We start from the raw sequence: 23,180 nt of genomic DNA on the forward strand, positions 1-23,180 counted from the left end.
AAGGAAACCATAGAAGCCAGAAAGAGAAATGCAGGTACAGAGAGCATCTTTGCTCCTGGGCCAATTATACTGATTTTCAACCCTGTAGTTCATGCCATGGATTGATTCTTCCGTTTTTAAAAGCGAAGGAAAAAGGAAACAAAGTCCTTCAACGTGCGAGTTGTGTCGCTTTGGTGCTGAAAGCCAATGATAACAAGAATATCAGGGCGTACGCATGTCCCGGGTATACAAAAGAATACAAGCTTAATTGCATCAGAGTTCAGGAGGCAGGCATGTACTGGCCAACAAAACTGGTTTATGTCGCTTTGCACCGATGATGTTGATGCCGCATGAGTAGCTCCTGACGATCGCAATTCTGATGTCCTGGGTTCATGGTGGTGTCAGTCAGTAAGTCAACTTGTCACCGTCATTCCATTTGCTTTGTGCTAAGGATTGGCTTCCCGTCACTATTCTCATTCCTCACTTCGAGTGTGTGCGCGCATTGAAAATGTTGTCAACGCTGCTGTTTGGTGGATAGTAAGGTTTATTGAAGGAGTTTATGGCGGAATTCCCGGAGCGAACTCAGCGGAGACGACAGCCCGGCTGCTGACATGATGTTTTCTTCGGAGGGGAGGGTTCTTGTTCGAAATGTGCCGATCATGGACAGTGAGCCTTGAGCCCCTAGTGTTTTAGGTGGGCAGTTAGCGGCAGTCCCAAACCGCAGGTTGCGCTGTCCATCCGGCCCTTGATTTGATATGTAGGATGCGGATGACAATGAGGAGAATGCCCAACCGCGGGTCAAAATCAGCAGCTGTTTTAAACCACAACGACAGTCTTCATTATTTCCCAACTCCGCAAGAGGTACCCCTTACGGCTCATAGCTCTCTCGCTGTTCCCCAATATTGAGCAACCTGTCTGTCCAATACTCAACTATGAATCAGTGGTTCCGAGATTCCAGGCCGCGGATTCCCTGGACTTGGCCTCTGTGCCTGTGCCTTGTCCCATACTTACCCCTGGTCTTGGGTAAATCCCGGGGCCCGTCTAAGAAACCCGCCAATGCTGCCAATGAATGCCACCCGTCGATCTGGCGGCTTGCCAGGAACCAGGATCACTCGTCCTTCTTGGCAAGCGTTTCGCCGAATAACTGAGAGGACATACAAGATGGTCAATGAGAATGCGCCATGGCCAAGAGTTATGTATGACTCGTTGGAAGGAGGAATGGATACAGACTCTGTGTATGACCTCTCTTTATAAATTATCCACTCTGCAGAGAACGTTGAAAATAAAGTGTAGCTAAAGGTTATTTTATATGTATAGATGTTTTATTCACTATTCTATTCACTATTCCCCAATAAATAAATCTTGACGGTGAATTTTGGGAGTGTGAATATGACAGTCAGCTTGCTTCACCCTCGCCATCCTATTTCCTGTCACCCTGCTGCGTACGTAGGAGAGCCGTCAAAGATTCTCGTTGATAGTGCACGACCCTCGTTAAATATTTTGGATTGGAGCTCGATCGAGTAATTCATGCTCTTCAGTACTCAAAGATAGCCTTGTAGAAGTTGCTTGATACTGTAAAGGCAACGAAAAATGTATGTCTTGGTAGATTTTTGGAAGACATGGAAAAGTACATACAACAGCATACATAGGTAATATTCAATATTGTGTCATTTATCGCTATGAACCCAAGAGACCTGAATCGATACCTATTGATGGCATCAGAGCAAATGCGGCACTCATCATCAGAAAACCCGAAAATTCTAGCTACCATCATCGTACTATGCGCATCTAGGAAGACATACATAGTATTGCGTTTATGTTCGAGTCCCGTCCTGCGAGAAGACTACTATTCATGTAGACGGATATTCCACAAATGATAAATGTATTCCACCCCCATCTGATTCGCGCATTAGGCGCGATTCTGAAGACGTTACCTTTGTTCATAGGATGGTCCAGCAACTTCCCAACTTCAAGAAGCATACAAATTATTAATGTACTGAACACACCATTGTGCTGCAAGCCACACCCCAACAGAGATCGACAGCTTGAACCCTGAGCAAAGGCATTAGCAGAAACCTTCGCAAAAAATCAAGCAAAAGCGGGACAGGGCAGGGACTTCGTTTAGTGCTTATGTGAGCGCAACCCCAGCAATCGGAGGTACAGGACCTCGGCTCAGAGTCCTATGTAGGGTCCTATGTACGAAGTCTACTGCGTAAGTACCAAGATACTTCAAAGGTTGGCAAGGAATGATTTCAAGACTGTTGTTGAATCCATGTCGCTCCATGGATATACATGTGTCGCCAAGGTGTGGTGGAGAAACTTTGAAACACGGAACGGAATTGATAGGATGGTTAAAATGGGGCGACTTGCAGGTTTCTTCTCAGAGATGATGAAACAGAAAACGGGAAAACGGTAGGGTAGGTCAATGTTATCAGAGACTATCGAAAGTTCGAAAATTTGGCAATGTTCTGCAGTTTCTCTGCTTGTACAGTACATGTACATTAGGACAGGACTTGGCTGTGTTCATATATGCAATGGTGTTGACAAAATATGAAATAAAAACTACAAAGGTTAATGATCGGGGGAAGATTGGGAGCGAAAGACAGGAGCCCGACCTAAAAAAAAGATTTAATTCCCAAGAGAAGAAATGAAATGGAAGGTGGAGGGAGGGAAAATGACCAAAATAGAAAGCAAAGTGAACGCCATCAGAAAGTAAAAGAACACGGAGCCAGAGAGTACATGAAAGCCCGGGTGAAACGAAAATGGCAATATCTCAAAAAACGCTAATATAATTCCCTATCCGCTCCTTTTGATTTTGAGCAATGCACTCTGCAATCCAGGTGATATTTCGAATTTCCTAAATTCGGGAAGACCAAATTGCACAATGTTAGAATACGCATTCCACATTGAAAAATCCGCTATTCACAGATCGGACGAAATGAAAAGAAATCAAAACGAAAAGAGGAGAAACATAAAATAGAAATTTAAAAAACGTACCTGCTCCCTCAGTTTAACCCATGCATATATGATAGCCGGCGTAAATTGCCGGGTAAAAGTAAGCTTCGAAATTTCCATCTCCTTCTGATAGAACATATCCTCCAAACTCCTCCCGTCACTGCTACCTCCACCAGCCATATTTCCCAACCCCGCACCGCCAATGCCACCGGCCCCTCCGGCCCCTCCAGCTCCGCCCTGGCTAAGCCCCACGGCGTCAAAGAAGGCCTTGTAATCTCCAACCCCACTGACAGCTAGTGCAACCCCTTCGACATCATCAGCCCGTGACAGCATTAGTGTGCCTTCAGGATATAGTTTGCCGAATTCTGGGTAGAGTTTCTTCCTCTCCGCCTTGGAAAGTTCCGTCCCGAAGGAGTTCAGAGTGATATTAATGGCGCGACGGTCCGCTTCGAACTCGAGAGCCTCCGACATGACCTCAGAAGTCGGGGACCCTTTTAGACCCGGCTCGGAGTTGACAAATCTGTAAAAGTCCTCTAGATAGTTCTTGTACAGCATGTTGCGGACAATTTCGATATTCAATTCGTCCAGGTCCTGGTGGCTGATGCTGCCTTTGAAGTAAGGCGCGAGCGGCGTTTCGACGAGGACGGAGTTGTAGAGTTCTTCGATGTTTGTGGCAACACAGAGGACGGGCATGGTTTCGAACCAGCCGAGCGGGTGGCATCGCTCGAGCAGTTCTCGTGTATCACGTTCGTGTAGGGTTCCCGTGATGAGTAAGGCGATGTTATCGATCATGTAGCCGTAGGTCAGGTATTCCATGAACCTTGCAATGGAGCCAGTAGCTTGGGCCTGGATGTAGCGGAATTCCGCCACGAGTTTCTCTGTGGTTTTTCCAGCGAGGGCGGAGGTGGAGGGATTTGGGGGGAGAGCGGCTAGAAAGTCACCATAGGCCGGGCCGAGTTGGATCTTGACATCTATATGTCAAACAACCGATGTTAGTCCGGACTCATATAACATACGATTAATTACTAGTGAAATACTTTATCTTGTAGAACGTGGGACCAAGCGGGAATAACATACCATCGATAGTATCACATTGCGTCAGGTTTCCGTAGTGTTGGGAGGTGAGCAGACTGTTTCGATAACCACGAACGAGTCCTTCGATATACCTTGCAACTGGAGTTCAGTAAAGCAATATAGCTAAAGAGTGATGCTATGTGCAAAGATACATACCCGCCATTCACGTTGAAAAATAAGCCCTCCATCACGGGCTATTGAATCGCATATATCTCTATCCACCGATATCTTTTGACTCTCGACTACTAACATCCATTGATGTCGATGTCGTCAAAAGCTACCAAGAGGCTTGAATTAAGCCTTAAAGTCGATCTAGCCTTATTTGGCTAGGGACCCAAGCTTATTTCCACGTGATAGCTTATCTAAGCAGCAAGATCCCAGCCAACCACAGGTCAACGTTCGCTACCCGACACTTCAAAATTTCCTCTTTGGACAAAAAAAAAAAAAAGGGAACTAAATCAAAAATTTGACCCTTCCACCTTCCTTCCCCAGTACCCATTCAACCCACTCGCGACTTCCCCTACCGCGTCGAGTCCAATCCAGTTATTGGGAAATAATTGTTTCTCCGGGGCTGCTCTTTCCGGTGCTGGGCCTGGAGTGCGGTCAATTTATTCTCCTCTTTGTGTCGTCTGTAAACTGCAAGAAGGGAATAAATAACCTTGGAAGTGAAGACTAGCTACGACACTTACCCTGAATTATATAATCTCCTGCTGCTGCCATGACGCTGTTTATCCTCGCAGAAACCAGCGCTGGCTATGCGCTGCTCAAGGCCAAGGACAAGAAGCTGCTCAAGCGCCATGATATTGTGGCGGAAACTCAGACCGCGGAGGGTGTGTCGAATCTGTAAGTTGTTTGGCTGTAGGATTGTTGCGTGGAACATATTCTATTCTACAATATGTTATGTGCCACGTTCTCTGAAAGTGCGGATGCAGCTGACAGCATTGAGTACAGTATGAAATTGAAGAATTTCCAAAAGTTCGATAGTGCGGCCACAGCTTTGGAAGAGACCGCGTCTCTAGTGGAAGGGAAAGTTACACCTCGATTGGCAAATCTGCTTGAATCTATTAAAGATGAGAAGAAGGTCTCCTTGGCTGTTGCAGACCCAAAACTTGGTGAGTCTCCTCTCTCAAATTCACTGGTGAGATGCCCAGAATATACAACTGGCCATGTAAGCTAACACTTATGCGTGAAGGAAATGCCATTGCAAAACTTCCCCTCGCCATACAGCCAATTGCAGACTCCACAACCACGGATCTCTACCGCGCAATCCGGGAGCACCTCCCCACTCTGATCCCAGGCCTCTTACCAGGGGATATGTCCACTATGTCCCTGGGTTTGTCCCACTCTCTAGCCCGCCACAAACTCAAATTCTCCCCCGACAAAATCGACACCATGATTGTCCAGGCCATTGCCTTGCTTGATGACCTCGACAAGGAACTCAACACTTACGCCATGCGCGTCAAGGAGTGGTACGGCTGGCATTTCCCGGAGCTCGCCAAAATTCTGAACGACAACATCGCCTACTCCAAGGTGGTGCTAAAAGTGGGTATGCGCTCTAATTTTGGGGAAACCGATCTTGCCGAGATCCTGCCAGAGGAAATTGAGGCTGTTGTAAAGGCCGCGGCGGATCGGTCGATGGGTACGGAAATCTCCAACGAAGATCTTGACAATATTCAGGCCCTGGCGGAGGAGGTCATTGGCTTCTCGACGTACCGCCAACAGCTTGCAAGCTATCTGGCTGCCCGAATGACGGCCATCGCACCCAATCTTACAGCGCTGGTGGGAGAACTGGTCGGGGCTCGATTGATCGCTCATGCCGGCAGCTTGGTAAACCTATCCAAGAGTCCTGCCAGTACCATTCAAATTCTAGGAGCGGAAAAGGCTCTTTTCCGTGCTTTGAAGACCAAGCATGACACCCCCAAATATGGCCTAATTTACCATGCGTCCCTGATCGGACAGGCCACCGGCAAAAACAAGGGTAAAATGGCTCGTTATTTGGCCGCAAAGGCAGCTATTGGTCTTCGCGTCGATGCCTTGACTGATTGGCCTGTCGATGCTGATGGAAATGAACCCACTGAGGAAGAGAAGGCTGCTCTCGGTATGCAATCGCGGTACTATCTCGAGAAGAAACTGGCGGCTATGGAAGGCAAACCCATAAAGCCAAGAGGGGTTGGTATTGCACCAAACGGTATTCCTACAGCCCAGCCTAAGAAATGGGAGATCAACGAAGCTAGAAAGTATAACCCCGATGCGGATGGGCTTGCTGGGGACGAGGACCTTGCTGAATCATCGCCAAAGAAGCAGAAGAAAGAGAAGAAGGATAAGAAAAAGAAATTGATTGAGGAAATTAAGGAATCTGAAGATGGAAGTGAGAGTGAGGAAGAGTCTGATGAAGATGTGGAGATGGCGGGTAAGCCCGCAACCAATGGATCGATGGCTGATGCTAATGCGTCATCCGAAGAAGAGTCGGACGGGGAAGAGAAATCGAAGAAGTCGAAGGGAAAATCCCTAGAGAAGAAATCTAAAAAGGAAGATAAGAAATCGAAGAAGCAGAAGAGTGGCAGTGGTCCGAGTGTGGAGGAAATGGCTGCAAAGGCAGGACTCAGTGTTAGCCGGTATCAACGCAAACTCGAGCGAGGGGAGATCGTTTTTGATAGCGAAGGGAACCCATCCTATATTAGCAAGAAGGACTTGAAAAAGGCGAAAAAGGAAGCGAAGAAGGCTGCTAAGGCAGCGGAAAAGGAGGCTGGTAAGAAGCGAAAACGGGCTGAGGAGGACGACGAGAAGAAAACGAAGAAGAAGAAGAGCAAAGCATGAAGGAAATCATATGTTTCCACTATTTTTGTCTTTTCCATTGTTTCCCTTTTCTTCTGTATGATATCATGCTTCCTTGTGGATCTTCTATTTCATTTTCCACCTGATACGTCTGCTTATCCAGGCCTTTTGCATTTCAAATGGCGAGACTTATGCTTCTTGGTTTTCATCTCGTCTTCTGTCCTTTTTTAAGTATATTGTTTCTTTCTTTTTTTGATACTTTGTTGCCTATTTTTGTCAATTACGGCGCAGGTTGGTGCTTGGGAGAAAAAATAGGGTAGTTTTCCATTTTGCTTCTGAAATTTAAATTCTTTTTGAAAAACATTTAAGTGGGAAAGCTGGATAAAGACATTTCTCCGTCTTCTGATCTCATTTGTGAGCAATAATACTTGTAGTATCAATCTTCCACCTTCTACACTTTATGGCTGCCGCTCACCGCCTTGAAGCTCTCCTTCCTTTCTGCCAGCCTCCGCCGCAGACAAAAAGGAAAAATATTCGTCCCCGCCATCAATCAGCCTGGAACAGCACCTATCCATTGTCTGTCTACATACAACCATGAAGGTGAGCTCGATCCAAAAAGGAAAAGATAACAAAAATCCTAAAAACCCTAAAAATCAGAAAATACCTATATTAGGAACTACATTGGAAACAAAACTTAACTCAAAAGTCGAGCTTGCTTTCAGATCCTCGAACCGCAATCCGCCATCTTAACAAATGTGGAAGTGCTGGCACATTTCAGTCTGAACCCACCACGCAGACCTCCCAATCCACCGCCCAATTCGAGAAATTTTACCCCTAGTCCAGATTTGAGGGATCATAATACTGTTGTTAAAGAGGTTGGTTTTTCTTTGTTTTATTTTTCAAGAAAAAAAAAATGGGATAAAAAATGGGATATATACTTTGTGTCCATGCTGTTCCACTCTTTTTAACGGCTCCCCTGTCCCTCTCTTTCCCTGCCTCTATCCATATATACTAGTATAGTAACTCCAATTCGCTGATTGAAAATGGATCGTAGTTCCATGACTACGTAACCCGTCTGTCGCCCCATCTCCTCAATTACCCGAGCTTTATCCCGCCGAAGCCGGCGGGTGACAACAACACCAACAATAATGATAAGGATGATAATGATAATAACGAAAATAATAATACCAACCGCAACGGCAATGGCAATGGCAGTGAAAATATAACTACGACCTTTCTATCTCAAACACAGCCGACAGCGCTCGACAATGCCCTGCGGGAAATAATCAGTCGGTTCCGGCCGTTCCAACTTACGAAGGCGGAAGTGCTCATGATTGTGAATCTGGGCATAGGGTTGGGTGTGAGTGGCGAAACGGGGGACGGGGAAGGGGAGGATGGCGTTACGACTGCCTCTGCTGTTACGGAGGAGATGGTAGATGGGATGGAAGTTGACGGCGGTGCGAGTGGGCAACCAGGAAGAGATGTATATGGAGGTATTGATGAGGAAGCTGACTACGGAGCGCTTGCGTTGCTGGATACCGTTATTGAGGATCGCGAGGAGAGGTTGAGTACTGAGGATGTTGGGGAGATACTGAGGATTGTTAGGGAGACGTTGGGGAAAAGGGGGAAGGGAAAAGGGGTGAGTGCCGCTGCCAGTGTAACGGCGGGGTGACATTTACATCTATTTTCACCGCCCATATCCGTCTCGTTCATTTTGTAACGGGGTTATTCTTTTTATTCTGTTGTACATGTATATTATCCCCGGCGTTCAGGCGGGAACCAGGCCGTCATTGCCTTCTTGTGTTGCTCTTTTCAAGATTAATGATGAATACCCAAGTATGTCGTTTTTATTTGAGTATAGCATAAATACTTTACTTGCTCCAGATGATTCTCAACATCCTTTATATATGTTCATGGACATTTGTACGCAAACGAGGGAGGCAAGATACCCTTAGTCAAGCTTTCATCACAAATGAACCAATCTCCGCTTAAAACAAGCTTGCCCAGTTGCGACTCATTAGCCAGCCTAGACCTAAATCTAGTACATGGAGAAGGCCACGTAGGGCAAGGAGAACTGGGCGGTTAGCGGGATCAATTTTCGGGCGACTTACTTGGATCATAGAATCGAGAAGAGAAACGGAAGCTCCTATAAATTCGCCGTTCTTGAACTGGCTGCAGACGTCCTTGACAGTTTTCCTATCTCTGACGAGCTGTTTTCTTCAATTTCGTATGTGTGTTGATGTCTACCCTCCTTCTTTCCCTTGCCATCTATGTAGCTCACCAAATATTTTGTGCACTCAATAGAGTCCCTTGCAAGTTTTTAATCTTAAAATACGCCCTTCTCACGGAGTATGTGTTCCTTTTTTGTAGGCTAAACAGTTGTTGTCAATATCAATTATTCTTGTACAGTTCTACACTGTTCATGGCTGGAGGCCTTTACCAGGCATTCGATCCAAAGAAGTCGAAGCCCCAACCCGTAAAATCATCTTAAAAGCACCTGGATGGCAGCAAAAGGAAGCAGAAACGCCTCATCCTACCTTTCATTCGAGATGGAATGTTAAATAATAGAGGAAAATACACGCCATACGTCCCACATCAAATATCATACAATTAAAAATGCATACAAGCTTGAGAAAAAGAGGAAAATCTTCATACATACCCCTCAAAATGCTGCCCTCTGCTAGCTACCCAAACTTATCATAAACGGGTGCGAGATAATCACCTCCAAGATCCTCTCCCCATTTCCCAAAGCCATCGTTGACAAAACTTAACCCTTCCTTCCCTTTACACAAACTCGCCCAATCACACCACTCACCAGTACCCGTCCACACGTCACCTCTGCCGTCACGCGTGTCCCGCTCGTCCATGTTGGCCCCGCGCAGAGCTGCACGAGCCGCGATGGGTTCCCGCGACGCACACATGGATTTGCGCAGTAGCGCGTGGAACCAGGGGTGGTACCACATGTGCTGCCACCAGAGGTGGAGAGAGTTGGGGTCTGAGGCCTCGGTGTTTGTGTGGAGGAGAACGGGAACGGAGGTGGAGTGGATGTCTGTGGCGAGGGAGAGGGTGTACCATGATTCATTTTGCGGGCTTGGAAGGTTATCGACTGAAGAATGGTAAGGGGATGGAATTTGGGTCGTTAGCGGGTGTGGTGGAGTGAAAGGGTTTCCGCACCTGGAGACATCGGCTGGTATGTTTATGCGGGACTCGCGAGGGACGCCGTGTCTCAGCTGTGCGGAGGAGAGTTGCGAGACATTGTTGTAATGTAACCATTCCAGGTTGTGATGGGAATGAGGGGACATTGTGAAGAAGAGTTGGGATTTGTAATCGAGGCCGATGGCAAATTCGTAACGGCGTCCTGGGACCAGCTGCATGAATAGCCGTGATATGTCTACGCGTTTGAGGATTCCGAATAATTCGCCTATGAAGATGTACCAGTTTGGTCGCGTGAGGTGTCTATATAGCTCTCGGGCGTATTCCTGCTCGCCGAATATTTGAGCTAGGACACGCTGTTCGTCGGCTGGGATGGGGATTTTGGAATTAAGGTCCGCTGCATGTTCATATAGACGTTTCACATCGCCCACTAACCCGACAAATGAACCAGAATTTAACCATCTGGGCCGGTTTTGTGCCACGTCTTTGCCAGTATCGGTCAGGGGACCGTAGATGTCTGGTGGTAGGTTGGAGTAAGGCACTGCAACACAGGAAGCATCGTGCGGAAGATCCGGCCGACAGACTTTATCAGCTGCAAAAATAATGCGCTGTGAGTATTTCTGTGTTGACTTCAGCGTGCCAGGATCCACATTTTTCGTGGCCTTCTCCGGAACAGAGCCATATCTCCACTTTATTTTCCTGTTATGCCCTTTCAGCATGTCGTGGAATCGTTGGAGAAGTATTTCAGGCGGCAGTTGGAACCAGGTATCTTTGCCGTCGATAACCAGGATAACATCGTCATCTTTCAAATTCGTGTTCTTTGTGAGATACCTGTGCATAGCCAGTAGTGGATCCGCTCTCCCTGGCTCTTGCTTCCCTTCTTCATTGATAAGCTCGTCTAGGAAAAGCACTGTTGGCGGCGGATAGTTTAGAATCATGGCGGTGGCTATTGTCCTGCAAATATCAGACTCATTGCTCGGTCGGCGGATGATGAGATGGAAGGAATGGTTTGGTTTTGTGAGGCCACTAGCGAATGTGCCATCTTCGTTCAATTTGGGAGGGGAGGAGTTGATGGCGGGCGATATCTCATCCTCCGCAAGCGAGGTCACCGGCTGGCTAGGATATAGCTCAGGGATATCGGCATCCAGGGTCTGTGGGGATATCAGCAGCTTGTGTCTGCTTAGCAGTTCTGCAAACTACAACGTACCTGATACAGACTGCTTCTGGACATCAGGAAAAGAACCACCATGATACCTGCAATGGCCCAGAGCGTCTTTGTCCTCCTTGACCTCCGCAGAGGCCTGGACAGCGTTGAGAGATATACGCCAGCGCCATCCCTCACACCCTTATAATCCAGTACGCGCATACTGTTTGCTCCTAACTAGAGGTAAGGTAGACTGTGTAGGTAAACAGCAGCAGCGTCGAATATGACTACCCGATCCCCTCACGAGCGAAGAGGCAAGAATGCCACATCTAATTGGCTATGGTGATAGTCGGAGGTGGAACAGGATACGGAGTAACTAGCTAGCTAGCTATGGTTGTTTACCATGGCAAATGATGACGTAAGGGGAATAACTTTTTTGGTGTAACTAGTGGTTATATGAAGGTGGATTTGCCTGTGTTCGAACACGTGTTCCTATGGTGTTCAGCCAAGGCCCCTGAATAACCCATACATGTTCTGTATGGTGAGCTATCTTCTTTGATCATATAAAAGAGATAACTTTTCTGTAATATTATGTACAATGACTGTATCAGCCTCTCTCTGAATGTGTATTTAATAATTATCATCCCACTACTGTATTCTTCTCTCTCTGCTCTTGTATTAATTTCTATTCTTAACTATTCTTATTTTTATTCATCTATTTTGAAACTCTTGTATTTCTGTATAAGTGAGAAAGACTGATAATAATCTCTGCTGCTGATACTGCTGTTGAAGCAGCTGCTGTATGAGAGCAGCTACAGTATAATCTTATTGTAGAGATGACAGTACAGAGAGAGAATACACTGAAAATCAGTAGATAAAGTAGATCAAAGAATATATAAATAGTATACACAGAAAAGCAGAATAAATGAATAATAATATATAGATTTATTTTATTTCTATTTTTTCTTTATTTCTGTGTATGAAGAGAGATGAAATTTGATAGATTAATTTCTCACTGCTGCTCAATCTCCACTATCTGTACAATAGAAATAATATAATAAAAAGAAGTTTTCAGATAGTCAGATTGTCTCTGAACAGAAGACAATCTGATTCTTTAGTAAAAGAGTTCTCAATTATTCACTCAGAAAGAATCATCTTAAAAGAAAGTATATAAATACTGAGAGAGAAAAGATTGTGCAGATAATAGAAGAGAGTCTGATCAAACAGTATTGAACAGTTTTTATTAATTTGTATTATATACAGCAGAGTAGACAGAAGAACTCTCATTCTTATTCAGTTGATCAGATTTTGAATGATATGTTAAAGACTTACAGATCTATAGAGTATATATAGAGATATACAGAGTTTATGAATAGAGATGCAGATACTCTGATGAACAGCTATACTAAGCTGAATATAATGAACTTTGTATATCAGTACTGAAAGAGATGACAGAGAAATGAAAGATATACAGTTGAGTCTCTTCTCTGTACAGCAGCTGACTTTTTTATAAGTCATTATATACTGCTGAAAGAGTAGTTCAGATGAGAGATGTAGTTGACTGATCTGTTTATAATTAAGCTGTTAAATAAAAGATCAATACTCTGCTGATCTCTTATTCAGATTATAAATAATGATAAGATAAATTAGAATAATAGACTTGAATATTCAACTGTCATACAGCATAAAAATTATATTTTTTGTTCAATATTACAGATTGTATTCTATTTATTCTATAGATGAAATATTGTACAGAAGTCTCTGTCTCAGTTTCACTATCATCAGCTCTGATACAATATTCACTTACTCAAGAGTGAGAATTCATACAAGCAGATCTTCTATAGAACTCATCTTAAATGAATAAACAAGCTCTTTATATATACAGATATATCAAAGATGATAAAGAAGACTCATATCAAACAATTCACAGATGTATAAAAGACAGAGCTTAATAAAATGAATGAGAACAGCATTTACAGAGCTGAGTGATGAAATAATAACTTTTTGATCAGCTGCTATCTCAGTCAGATTAATTGAGAGTTTGTATAAGGAATTGCAGAGTTCAATTCTAGCTTATCAAATAATTATTATCTTTCATAAGCTACAGTCATCTCATCAGAGCTGTTGAAGAAATCTCTCTGACTATAAATGAATGAATGACTTATCTGATTTCATTCTGAGAATAGATTCTTTTATATCACTTCTTCTGAGATCTCTGATGTGAGTCTGAAGCTGCTTGATAGTGAAAGTTTATTTGACTCAGATAATCTTACAGCTCAGAGGTTTTTACAGCTGTTAGATTATTTTTATACAGTGATACTACAGAACTCTACTCTTCTTTAGAGAGAATTTTCAACTCATTCACTGTGGACTGACTCAGTGTTTCAGTATACAGAGTATAAGCAGTTTGCAGATGCTGTACAGACTGCAGAGTTAATTCTCATTTCTTTATAAAAGATGATACTTCAACAGTCAGTATTATAGATTTTTGAGAGTCTGAATACTGTACAGAGACAGATCAATGTGATGACAGATCAGATAAAGATCAGAGATGTATAAATAAAGAAGAAGATTGATAGAATTCAGTGTGGAATTGATATAATAACAACTGAATTCTGAATCTTTCAGTCTGTCTCTGTTTCTGTCTGTGTACAGAAAGATACTGTTAAGATTTTCTTCATCTCTGTATCTATATCTTCATTCTTCTCTTTATCAACTGCTGCTGCTGCTGTCACCACTTCTACTATAGCATTATCAACTGAAAATGATATTTGAATATATCAACTCTCTCATACAATTCAATCAGTCAATAATCTCTGAAAGAAATGAAAATAGAGATTGAATGAACAGTTCTCTATACAGTATCTGAAGTCATCATATAAATCTAGCTGAAAAAAGAAGAATAATAAATGTATGTTCTTTTTCTGATGAAAGATAATTATCAATAAGATACTCAGTTATCACTGTACAATGAAATCAAAATCTGTTCTAGAGATTATGAAGAAGCTTGAATTGATATATATATAATTAAGAATGAGTCTGAATAAACTCTCTGTCTTTCTTAGAAGAGTAAGAAGATAATCTGTATATATTAACTATACTATATTGTATATTTTTTAATTTTGAGTATTTATTTATTTATATATGCAGACTGCCTCAGCAGAATTCATAAGAGTGAGTATTCTCTCTTTCTCTCTTTTCTCTTTTATATGTAAGATATTTCCACTTTTCTCTTTCATTCACAACAATAACAACAATAAGTTGATTATAAAATCCCTTCTTTCTCTGTCTTCTCTCTCAACTTTTTTTCTCTTTCTCTCTTCAGCTTCTTCATCATCATTCACTGATATATATAATCTCTTTTGTATCAGAATTCATCATTCTCTTGTTGAAATTTATCAAGATCACTCATTCACTGTTCACTCTATCTTTTTCTCACTTCATACACTGTATGAGATGTTTATTTCATTATATCAAAGAAGAAGAACACTGACAGAGACTTGTATATATAGTCAGAGAAGATTTTCAATTTTTTTTTTTTATAAAAAAGAAGATCAGCTCTCTTCTGCTCTTCAACAGTGTTCTCTCTTTCTTTCTCTCTCTATAAACAATATAAGTATTTCTCTGCTTCTCTATTATACAGCATAGAAAGCTGATTATAATATAAGAACTTTCATTTCATACAATTCTGTTATCACTCAGCAGAATCTGACTTAGACTGAATTGATTGACTTATATCATTCAGCTGCTGAACATCAAAATGAATGACAGAAATAATCAGAGTATAATATAATATATATCAGTAATCTTCAGCTGAGTATATTTTGTTATAGTCTTTAATTCTGTGCTCTGCTTACTGTCTCTGATTTTAATATATTGTATATTTATACATATATCAGAGCTGATCAAGTGTTGTCTTATTATTCATCATACATCAATATCATTCTGATTCAATTCTGTGATAGAACTCTTATTATAGACTGTACACAGTGTTGTATATTCTCTGAGCTTAAACTGTTCTCATTGTGCTGCTATATATATAGTCACTTTGAAGAAGTATATATCAACTGTAAATGATATAATTATACAGTGTGCTGCTTTCTTCATGACTCTGTGAATCAGTCTGATATATATAATGATTTTTATAATAGACAGTCATCACAGCTACAAGCATCAGCAGTAGATGATGTGAATTATAATACTCAGTCTGATACACAGAATAATTTCATTTTTATTGAATAGAGTATATACAAAGCTTTCATTTTTCTGTTCTATTCTGTTCTGTTCTCTCTCTTTGATCTTCATTTCTTCATTATTATTATAGATGTATATATATTATTATTATAAAGTTAGATCTAGTCATACAGACTGTGTATGACACTCAGACAGTTGACTTATACTTCTATACAGTATCTGAAATCAGTAGTTCTTTAGTAGAGATGAAGTCAAGCAGATCATTTAGTTAGTGATTATATAACTTTCTGTGTGCAAAGTCACATATATCTGAATTTAATAGTATTTCTCTTACTAAATACAAGTATTCTGTATATATGAACATGAAATTGAACACACACCAGCAATAACCAGATTATATGCAGTGGCATTGATGACTGAGTGACTGCACCTCTGCATATAACCTGGTTATTGTGAGGGTCGGGTTTGAACACGCCGTAACCCGACCCACCTATAACTAGTTAACTAGAACAGCTTCCCAGAGAATACTCTATAAACAATTCCATTTACTTATCTGTGGGCTTAGGTAGATATATTCATGTAGCATTCGATAGAGCAATGTCTAAGACTTGAACAAAAAAATAACTCGCCGTTTGAGTACCCATATTCAATTAACCCCGAATTCATAGCTCTGTGTTTACCAGAGCATGGACCTATCTAAAATTGAAGTGCGAAAGCAAACTATACAGTATTTACAGAAGCCTCTCATTCTCACTTCAATCGAGATATATCTCGTCCCGCAATCGCTGTAGATTTCGCAACAACCCACCACCACTACCAGCAGCAGAAGATCTAGCAGCAGTAGTATTACCAGCCCCATTCGTACTACTCCTGCCTTCCTGCGCCCCACCTACCTTCCCATCCCACCCAGCATTGCTATTCCCGGTCAACCGGCCCTTCATCTCCCGCTCCCTTTCACTCTGCACAACTTTTCTCCGCTCCTCAACCATCTTCGCCAATCCATCCACAAACTTCATCCGCGCCTTCTCCTCCGCCGTCCCCTTCCACACGCCCGCCAGCTCCCGCAACGCCTCAACCCGCCGACTAGCTGCTTCCACCCCATCTGTATCAATATCTTGATCCGTGGTCGTACCCGTGGCGTTATCCTTATTAAGCAGCTCCATGATTTCCTCCCGCAGCTTCCTCGCGACCTCCTTCCCTTTCTCCTCGCGGCTATGTTGGTCCCCCGCGCCGGGTTCCGGCGCCGAGACGGAGATGAAGGAGGAGGCGATGGATATTTCGGAAGGGGCGAGGGGCCATTCCATGGCCTCGCCGAATGTGTGGATCACCTGTTCGAGCCGGGCGCGGACGTTGGTTAGGGTGCGGAGTTGGGTGAGGTAGACGGGCTCGTCTACGGCGGGTTGTGGTTGTGGTTGCTGTGGTTCATGCGTTTGTGGTTGTTTTCGGTCATCCTCTGTTCGTGTTTGAGATTGCGATTGCGATTTGGTAGCATTATCGGCTAGGTCGCCAGGTTTTGCTTGTGTTTCTGTCCCCGCCTCCGCGCCTGTGTCCGTCTCCGCAGGCGCATGTATATCCAATATCTTCCCACCGGGCACAAACCGTCCAATATCATCTACCAACCCTTCTCCTAACGCATCCGACAACCCCGCCACTTCTCCCCGCAACACTTCCACCTCATATGCCAGCCGGCCCCCTCCACGCAGTATTTCATCCGTCAGCTGCGTGAGGGTATTCGACAGCCGCACATTTTGCGCACTGAGTTGTGAGACGAGGGATTGAGTTTGTGCTGAAAGCGCCGCAAGGGAGACAGTGGAGGTGGTAGTGGTAGTGGAGGTGTCTGCAGCTTTTGGTTTTGCTGTTGGCGTTATCGCTGTTGTTGTTTGGGACGAAGAGAGGGAGAAGGAGAAGGGCGGAAGGATGTTGTTTAGGTACTCTACTGGGTCGAAGGCGGGATCTGCGAATACGGAGAGGGTGGGGTCAAGGTGGGAGGATGAAGATTGCTGTGTCATCTTGGGGCCTTCTGGGGGTCCGTGTAGAGTGGCGGGGTCCATGGCTTGTGGAATCGGAGTATGAAATGAATGGGATAAATATGTGACGAACGTTATTCCGGTCTTGGTTTGTTGCTTTCTTTTAGGGGTGCGTGGTCGGGACGGCTCCACGCCTTTTCAAGCGGTGATTTGTGTCTGGGTATTCCGGGGCATTTGTATTAAAAGAAATGTCTATCAATTGAGCATAGGTTCCCTGGAAACCTCTGCGGTAGGATGTAGTGGTTTTGTCCGTGCCTTGTATGTGTAGACCATAGCACAGATAGGCGGAAGTTGCTTCTGGCGTAGAGCTTAACTGGTTGACTGGTGATCACGGCGGATTATGTAACTAACCCAGGTCACCCTTATTTCCTTGGTCTTTTGTAAAGGTTTTTCTTCTTCTAACCTTTTGGTAACCATTCTTGACAGTTTACTGGCTTAAGTTAATCCTTATATTATTCTCGCCTTTTGAGCTGCTCAGTGCATAACCAATGCGGTCAACCCTCAAACAGAGTTATTTTTAAGCTGCATAGTACGTTCAGACGCTATTGATGATTGTGCCAGAGCATCGCGGCACCACGATGGTCAGAGCGGACGTCCTTGAGCTTGAAACAATTTTCTCCCGGAGGTCGAAATGAGTGCAAAGGCGTCGATATCCATACTATGTATAAGAAACTTAAAGCTATCACACGTGGAATATACACAGCGCCAAAACCCAAGCATTTGCCCAGGTTAGTATTCCGAGCGAATCGCGCATAAGTTTGCCCCCGTTGAACCAGCGAATCCAGGTAGGGCCAAAGGCTAAATTTGGCTATGCGGGATCGATGGTAAGTTTACCGGTGTGACAGATGGTTTTTGGAGTTATCAGGGTTGGAGCTCGATCCTCCGTATTCGATTCGCCAATAAGGTACACTGGACAGGATCTGGAAATGCTTCATGAGAATGATCACTTAAAAAGAGAGTTTTTGATGATTTATTAGTTGTTTAGTTGGACAAACTAAGCAAAGGGGTACATGCAGGAGAAGAAAGCCTTTCAAAAATCCTTTCTTCCGCGCCAGTTGTAGTTGAGTTGTAGCTACAAAACAGATCATGCATATCGAAGGGATTGACAGCTAGCTATCCTTGACATCATTTCTGATATGCTTGGGAATTTCAATCTGGCTATTTCATTCAAACACCACTCACGGTTTGCTAATCTGACATTCTTCTGTCTGTGTGTCTTTTCTGCATGCAGTTCAGTGAACTAATCAATGGTCACAGCCAATTGATTTCTAGTTCATCAAATACATCACAATCCACTGTTGCCTGAGTTGAGCTCTTCTGTTGTATCCACAAGACTCAGTTGCACCGCAACGCGCACTCCTCGCAACAAGACACATTATGATTGTTTTTGTTTTTAGTGTTATTATTATTTTCTCTCCCCATGTGTAAACAAGGCTTAGAGAAATATCTTTTGTTGATGGGACAAGGCATTCTCTGCTTTCTCCTACCATATTGTGGCGCAGGATGAGTTGCTAAACCAATTCTATCCAGCTCTTCATTATCTGCTCTCTGCAATCAATACATGTGCCTTACCTTTGCTTTAGCTTTTCTGCCCATCTATGGTTTTGATAGTGGTCTTCTGTCGCAGAATACGCCCTCTGGACTGAAGAGGACATAGCTGTACGCCATTCACTCATCTTGTTTGCCCCTCTCAACAATCATACTCGTAGTTCTATAACCTTTTATTTGCCCTCTTTGAGCTGCTGATCAAAATAACACTGAATTTGTTTCGCTTTCAGATATTTCTCAAAGACAATTCAGAATTGGGCTCCTGAGGCTACCTGGCAAGCAAGCCCTCCTGGATTGTTTGCAGAATATCCCGATTTCTTCAGTTCTTTTTCTCTTTAGATACATTTCAACTCTTCTCGTCACTCTTTTTTTTTTTTCATTTCATGTATCTGATCACATTGTCCTGCACGCTTCATTTTATTCTCTCTGAGCTCTTGCACCCTCCACTCTCCAAAGTCCTGTTTTGCACTGTGACAAGGGGATCTTGAGAACAAACATGCCGAGGCTAGACTTTGTATGTGATTTGCAAGAGGCTTCAAGCCAAGGGAAAACCTCGCACATGGTGAGTGTGAAGGCTGGTGACGATGATGGTGTTATTTCCTGCACATTTTCCCCAGATACCCCATCTGGGAAGCCAGTGGAAATTCAGATCCTTGTTTCCGGTATGTATGGATCTATCCCTGTTACTAAAGAAAACAAAACCTTGCTAACTAATTCACATTAGACCTATCTTTATACCCAAAGGAGCACGATTACTTTGTGTATACAACAACTGAAGATGTTTCCCAGGCGGTTACTGACGCGCTGGAGGAAGCCCAATCCTATCTTCGCGGCCTGTGCATCTCTGACATGCTCTTACAAATTACCAGCACCCTGGAGAAAGCTTTGTCTGCTGATTCAGGCAGTGATGTTGATATGCCAGATGTAGCTGAAGACTCCAATGATGAATATGGATGGTCCCCACACTCTCCTAAAATCACGGTGGAGCAAGCCGAAAAACCGGATACTGGCAAGTCGAGCAAAAATTTAGACAATGTCGTCCTTGCCAAAATGGCAGCGGATCTTCGCGCGGCCAAAATAGCTGGCTTCAGAGTGGGATATTTGGGAGATCCAGAGGATCCAATTATCTGCATTTCGTGCCGGATCTCAAAGCTTGCAATATCTGAGGAAGCTATGCAAGCTTGGCATGTGAATGGAAACCAATATCTTGTCTGCCTTATCCGCTATGTAGACAGATATCGGTCTCTCGAAGAAATTATGCAAGAAGACTCTGCGTTTGGGAAGGCTTATATGGAATTCCAGGCCGACCTGTGCGATTCGTACAAGCCTACCCTCCAGAGTGCGCTTATGGCATTCAACCGTTCCTCCTCCAAGACGCCACCTACGAACAAGGGGACAGCGACTCTTTCGCAGGCTGACGAACCGAATACTCGGAGGGTGACTCGGTCGTTCATCAGCAAACCACTCAATGCTCTTTTGAACGAACGTTTTATTAAGATCCTACGGTACAGACACACCTTCGGCTTCCCTTGGTCTGGAGCAGAAATTTTCTTCAATGATATACAGGGAAAGTCTCTCGGACATGCAGACCCATCAGATCCTAAATATACTAGAGAAGAGAAGCTAGCTGCTTCATCGACCGCACTGCCAGATTTAGTAACCTCTGACCATCTAGTAGAGAAAATTGGCGATGGCGCCTCTTTCCCACTGATTACAATGCAGTTTGTACTCCGTCATTTCGTCCGGTGCACTGAGTTTTGTCTTGTCTGTCACTGCAAAACAGAGAACGCGTTCGAGGCTCTGAAGCCATACGTATGCTCCAAAAGCCTTTGTCTATATCAGTTCATGGCTCTTGGATTCGGGCCTAGTTTGGAATGGGAAATCATATCACAGCCCGATGTTGTGGATCTCCTTGTTAACTTCACCTATGCCAGTGCTAAACTGGGCCGGTTGGATGACTTCCCCACTGGACTTGGGCTTTTGGTTCCCGCTGTTGAATGCTATTCTCGTGATGTATCACTCGTGGGCTCCGGACTGGGCTCCAAAACCAGCTTATCAAGTGGAAGTGTGCACCAAGCCAAATTTGACCAATCAAAGTTGGAACTTCTTTTCCCAAGTGGCCGTGGGAATTGCCCTGTTCGTGCTGGGGATTGGCTTGTAATGTGCAGCCGTTTGTGCAATGGACAGTTCCACTGTCGGGTGCAGGACATCTCCTTCTTCCCCACGGTTAAACTGTCTAGCCTCATCACCCGCCGCGCCTCAGCATCAGCTGGCTCTAAACCGGGCTCTAATGACAACCAGCCCAGTATCCCATTGGGATACCATGATGTCACATTTTGTATCTATAACCTTAACTTCGATGACATCGAGACCCCTGAGAAGCAGTTTACCATTACAATGCTCCTTGATACATTGCCCAGTGTCGATGCGATGAGGGAGTTCCTGATGAATACCACCGATAAAGCAGAGCCTATGCTTACCGATTGGCACGGCAGGATCTCCAAGTCAGCTTTGGATGTGCTGCGTTGGATTGTTGCTTCAAACCGTTCATGCATCATCCAAGATGGTCACACGGCACACGGAGCATATAGTGATAGCGATCGTGTCTCTGGTATGGAAGGCTACATGCAGTTCAGGTTCGCGCAGGGCGCCCCTGACAAGGAACAGCGATTCATTCAGGCAGTCGATGCCGCAACCTCAAGACTAAACCTCAAGTACCCGACTATTTTTGCCTGGCATGGAAGTCATATTTCAAACTGGCACGGCATCTTACGCGAGGGTTTGCATTTCCGAGAAACACTTAACGGCCGTGCGTTTGGGGATGGCGTATATATGAGCTCCTTTTTCAGAACATCGTCCTCTTACATGAGAGGCTGTCAAGTAGCATGGCCACAGAGCCGGTTGAAAATCCAATCAGCAATATCCCTGAACGAAGTCGTCAATGCACCCAACGAATTCGTGAGCAAGTCACCCCATCTTGTCGTAGCGCAGCTGGACTGGATACAAACGCGCTATCTGTTTGTTAGCTGTCAGTCTGTCGAAGTCTGCACAAAAGATCCCATGAAAGAGCATATCTCGTCTGCCTGCCATCTGCAAGACCCTGGATATACTGCCCAAGGGCCAAATGGAAATCCGATTCGAATCCCCGTAACGGCGATTAGCCAAAAGCGCCGTATTGGTGGGAGTACCCCTAAGGTCCAGCAAGCAAATGCTGGGGACATCAATGCTACTCCGCTAGCAATTAAGAGTTCTGCTGATACGCAACAGCAAACCACGAAGGAAGCACTTCAGATCTTCGGTGATGGCTCTTCCATTTTTCGACGTGTGTCAGCCGGAATATCAAAATTCGACAAATTTTCCCCAAGTACTTCGGCAAAGACCTCAGATGCCAGGGAAGACCCATCCACGTCAGATGGCTATATCAGTGAAGACACTGATGACGAAGATATCCTCATACTTCTTGAAAACCCTCAGAACCGGTCCCACAAACAGGGCAACAGCAATAACAGTAAAGGCAACGACAAAGGTAAAGCTCCAGTCCGCGACACACCCACCACAGCCACAACCATCTACTCCTCCGCCCCGAAAACCGACTTTGTCCCCGGCACTCTTGTCGCAGCTAAACTTCCGCTCTTCGACCAACCAAAAACAGCAACACCATGGAGCACTAAAGCCCTCCTACGCGATTTCAAAACCACGCTTCAAACTCAAGACACCCACCCCCTCCACGAACTGGGTTGGTATGTCGACCCGAGCATAACCAGCACAATCTACCAATGGATCGTCGAACTGCACTCCTTCGACCCTTCGCTCCCGCTCGCCACAGACCTCAAGCAAGCCGGTCTCAAATCCGTCGTGCTCGAACTCCGCTTCCCAAGCGAATACCCCATCTCCCCGCCCTTCGTGCGTGTCATCCGCCCACGCTTTCTCAGCTTCCTAGCCGGCGGCGGCGGCCATGTCACCGCCGGTGGCGCCCTGTGCATGGAACTTCTGACCAATTCGGGCTGGTCAGCGGCGTCGAGTATCGAGAGCGTGCTGTTACAGGTGCGCATGGCGATTTCGAGTACGGAGCCGCAACCAGCGCGTCTGGTTCGTGGGCAGAGCGTCAGTAAAGGGACTGTGAGGGATTACGGGGTTGGGGAGGCGGTGGAGGCGTATATCCGGGCGTGTCGGATGCATGGGTGGGAGGTGCCGAAGGATTTCGCGAGGATGGCGACAGGAGGTGGGGGAGGTGTGATGTAGAGGGATTGAAATTGGAGGAAGATTTTTGCTTTTTGCTTTTATTTGTTTTTGCTTCCACTTTTCCCCTTTATTCTTTCCGCATCGTTTTT

General features: G+C 44.5%; 8 protein-coding genes across 8 annotated transcripts; 4 read left to right on the forward strand and 4 right to left on the reverse strand.

The window, feature by feature from the left end:
• Nucleotides 1-252: 252 nt before the first annotated feature.
• Nucleotides 253-1,923, reverse strand: HCBG_01510 (uncharacterized protein; the record flags this gene model as incomplete). The annotated part of the gene is made up of 5 exons (XM_045428560.1): nt 253-355; nt 562-660; nt 991-1,210; nt 1,665-1,685; nt 1,782-1,923. The coding sequence occupies 5 exons, from the start codon at nt 1,921-1,923 to the stop codon at nt 253-255; spliced, it is 585 nt and encodes a 194-aa protein (XP_045290346.1).
• Nucleotides 1,924-2,752: 829 nt separating this feature from the next.
• On the reverse strand, nt 2,753-4,171 carry HCBG_01511 (vacuolar ATP synthase subunit D; the record flags this gene model as incomplete). Its single annotated transcript, XM_045428561.1, has 4 exons — nt 2,753-2,836; nt 2,977-3,905; nt 4,012-4,089; nt 4,165-4,171. 4 exons carry the CDS (start codon nt 4,169-4,171, stop codon nt 2,753-2,755), a joined length of 1,098 nt encoding a protein of 365 aa, XP_045290347.1.
• Nucleotides 4,172-4,726: 555 nt separating this feature from the next.
• On the forward strand, nt 4,727-7,145 carry HCBG_01512 (nucleolar protein NOP58; the record flags this gene model as incomplete). Its single annotated transcript, XM_045428562.1, has 3 exons — nt 4,727-4,851; nt 4,960-5,120; nt 5,201-7,145. The coding sequence occupies 3 exons, from the start codon at nt 4,727-4,729 to the stop codon at nt 6,823-6,825; spliced, it is 1,911 nt and encodes a 636-aa protein (XP_045290348.1).
• Nucleotides 7,146-7,243: 98 nt separating this feature from the next.
• HCBG_01513 (uncharacterized protein) lies at nt 7,244-8,738 on the forward strand (the record flags this gene model as incomplete). The annotated part of the gene is made up of 5 exons (XM_045428563.1): nt 7,244-7,359; nt 7,490-7,658; nt 7,838-8,422; nt 8,556-8,619; nt 8,668-8,738. The coding sequence occupies 5 exons, from the start codon at nt 7,244-7,246 to the stop codon at nt 8,736-8,738; spliced, it is 1,005 nt and encodes a 334-aa protein (XP_045290349.1).
• A 729-nt stretch (nt 8,739-9,467) lies between these two features.
• On the reverse strand, nt 9,468-11,302 carry HCBG_01514 (uncharacterized protein; the record flags this gene model as incomplete). The annotated part of the gene is made up of 2 exons (XM_045428564.1): nt 9,468-11,087; nt 11,144-11,302. The coding sequence occupies 2 exons, from the start codon at nt 11,300-11,302 to the stop codon at nt 9,468-9,470; spliced, it is 1,779 nt and encodes a 592-aa protein (XP_045290350.1).
• Nucleotides 11,303-15,908: 4,606 nt separating this feature from the next.
• On the reverse strand, nt 15,909-17,325 carry HCBG_01515 (uncharacterized protein; the record flags this gene model as incomplete). Its single annotated transcript, XM_045428565.1, has 1 exon — nt 15,909-17,325. The coding sequence occupies one exon, from the start codon at nt 17,323-17,325 to the stop codon at nt 16,030-16,032; it is 1,296 nt and encodes a 431-aa protein (XP_045290351.1).
• A 554-nt stretch (nt 17,326-17,879) lies between these two features.
• Nucleotides 17,880-18,278, forward strand: HCBG_01516 (uncharacterized protein; the record flags this gene model as incomplete). The annotated part of the gene is made up of 3 exons (XM_045428566.1): nt 17,880-17,926; nt 18,005-18,125; nt 18,147-18,278. 3 exons carry the CDS (start codon nt 17,880-17,882, stop codon nt 18,276-18,278), a joined length of 300 nt encoding a protein of 99 aa, XP_045290352.1.
• Nucleotides 18,279-19,345: 1,067 nt separating this feature from the next.
• Nucleotides 19,346-23,091, forward strand: HCBG_01517 (ubiquitin-conjugating enzyme; the record flags this gene model as incomplete). The annotated part of the gene is made up of 2 exons (XM_045428567.1): nt 19,346-19,511; nt 19,574-23,091. The coding sequence occupies 2 exons, from the start codon at nt 19,346-19,348 to the stop codon at nt 23,089-23,091; spliced, it is 3,684 nt and encodes a 1,227-aa protein (XP_045290353.1).
• Between the last annotated feature and the right edge of the window lie 89 nt (nt 23,092-23,180).

This window comes from Histoplasma capsulatum (genome assembly GCF_000150115.1).
Source record: "Histoplasma capsulatum G186AR genomic scaffold supercont2.2, whole genome shotgun sequence".
NCBI lineage: Eukaryota > Fungi > Ascomycota > Eurotiomycetes > Onygenales > Ajellomycetaceae > Histoplasma > Histoplasma capsulatum.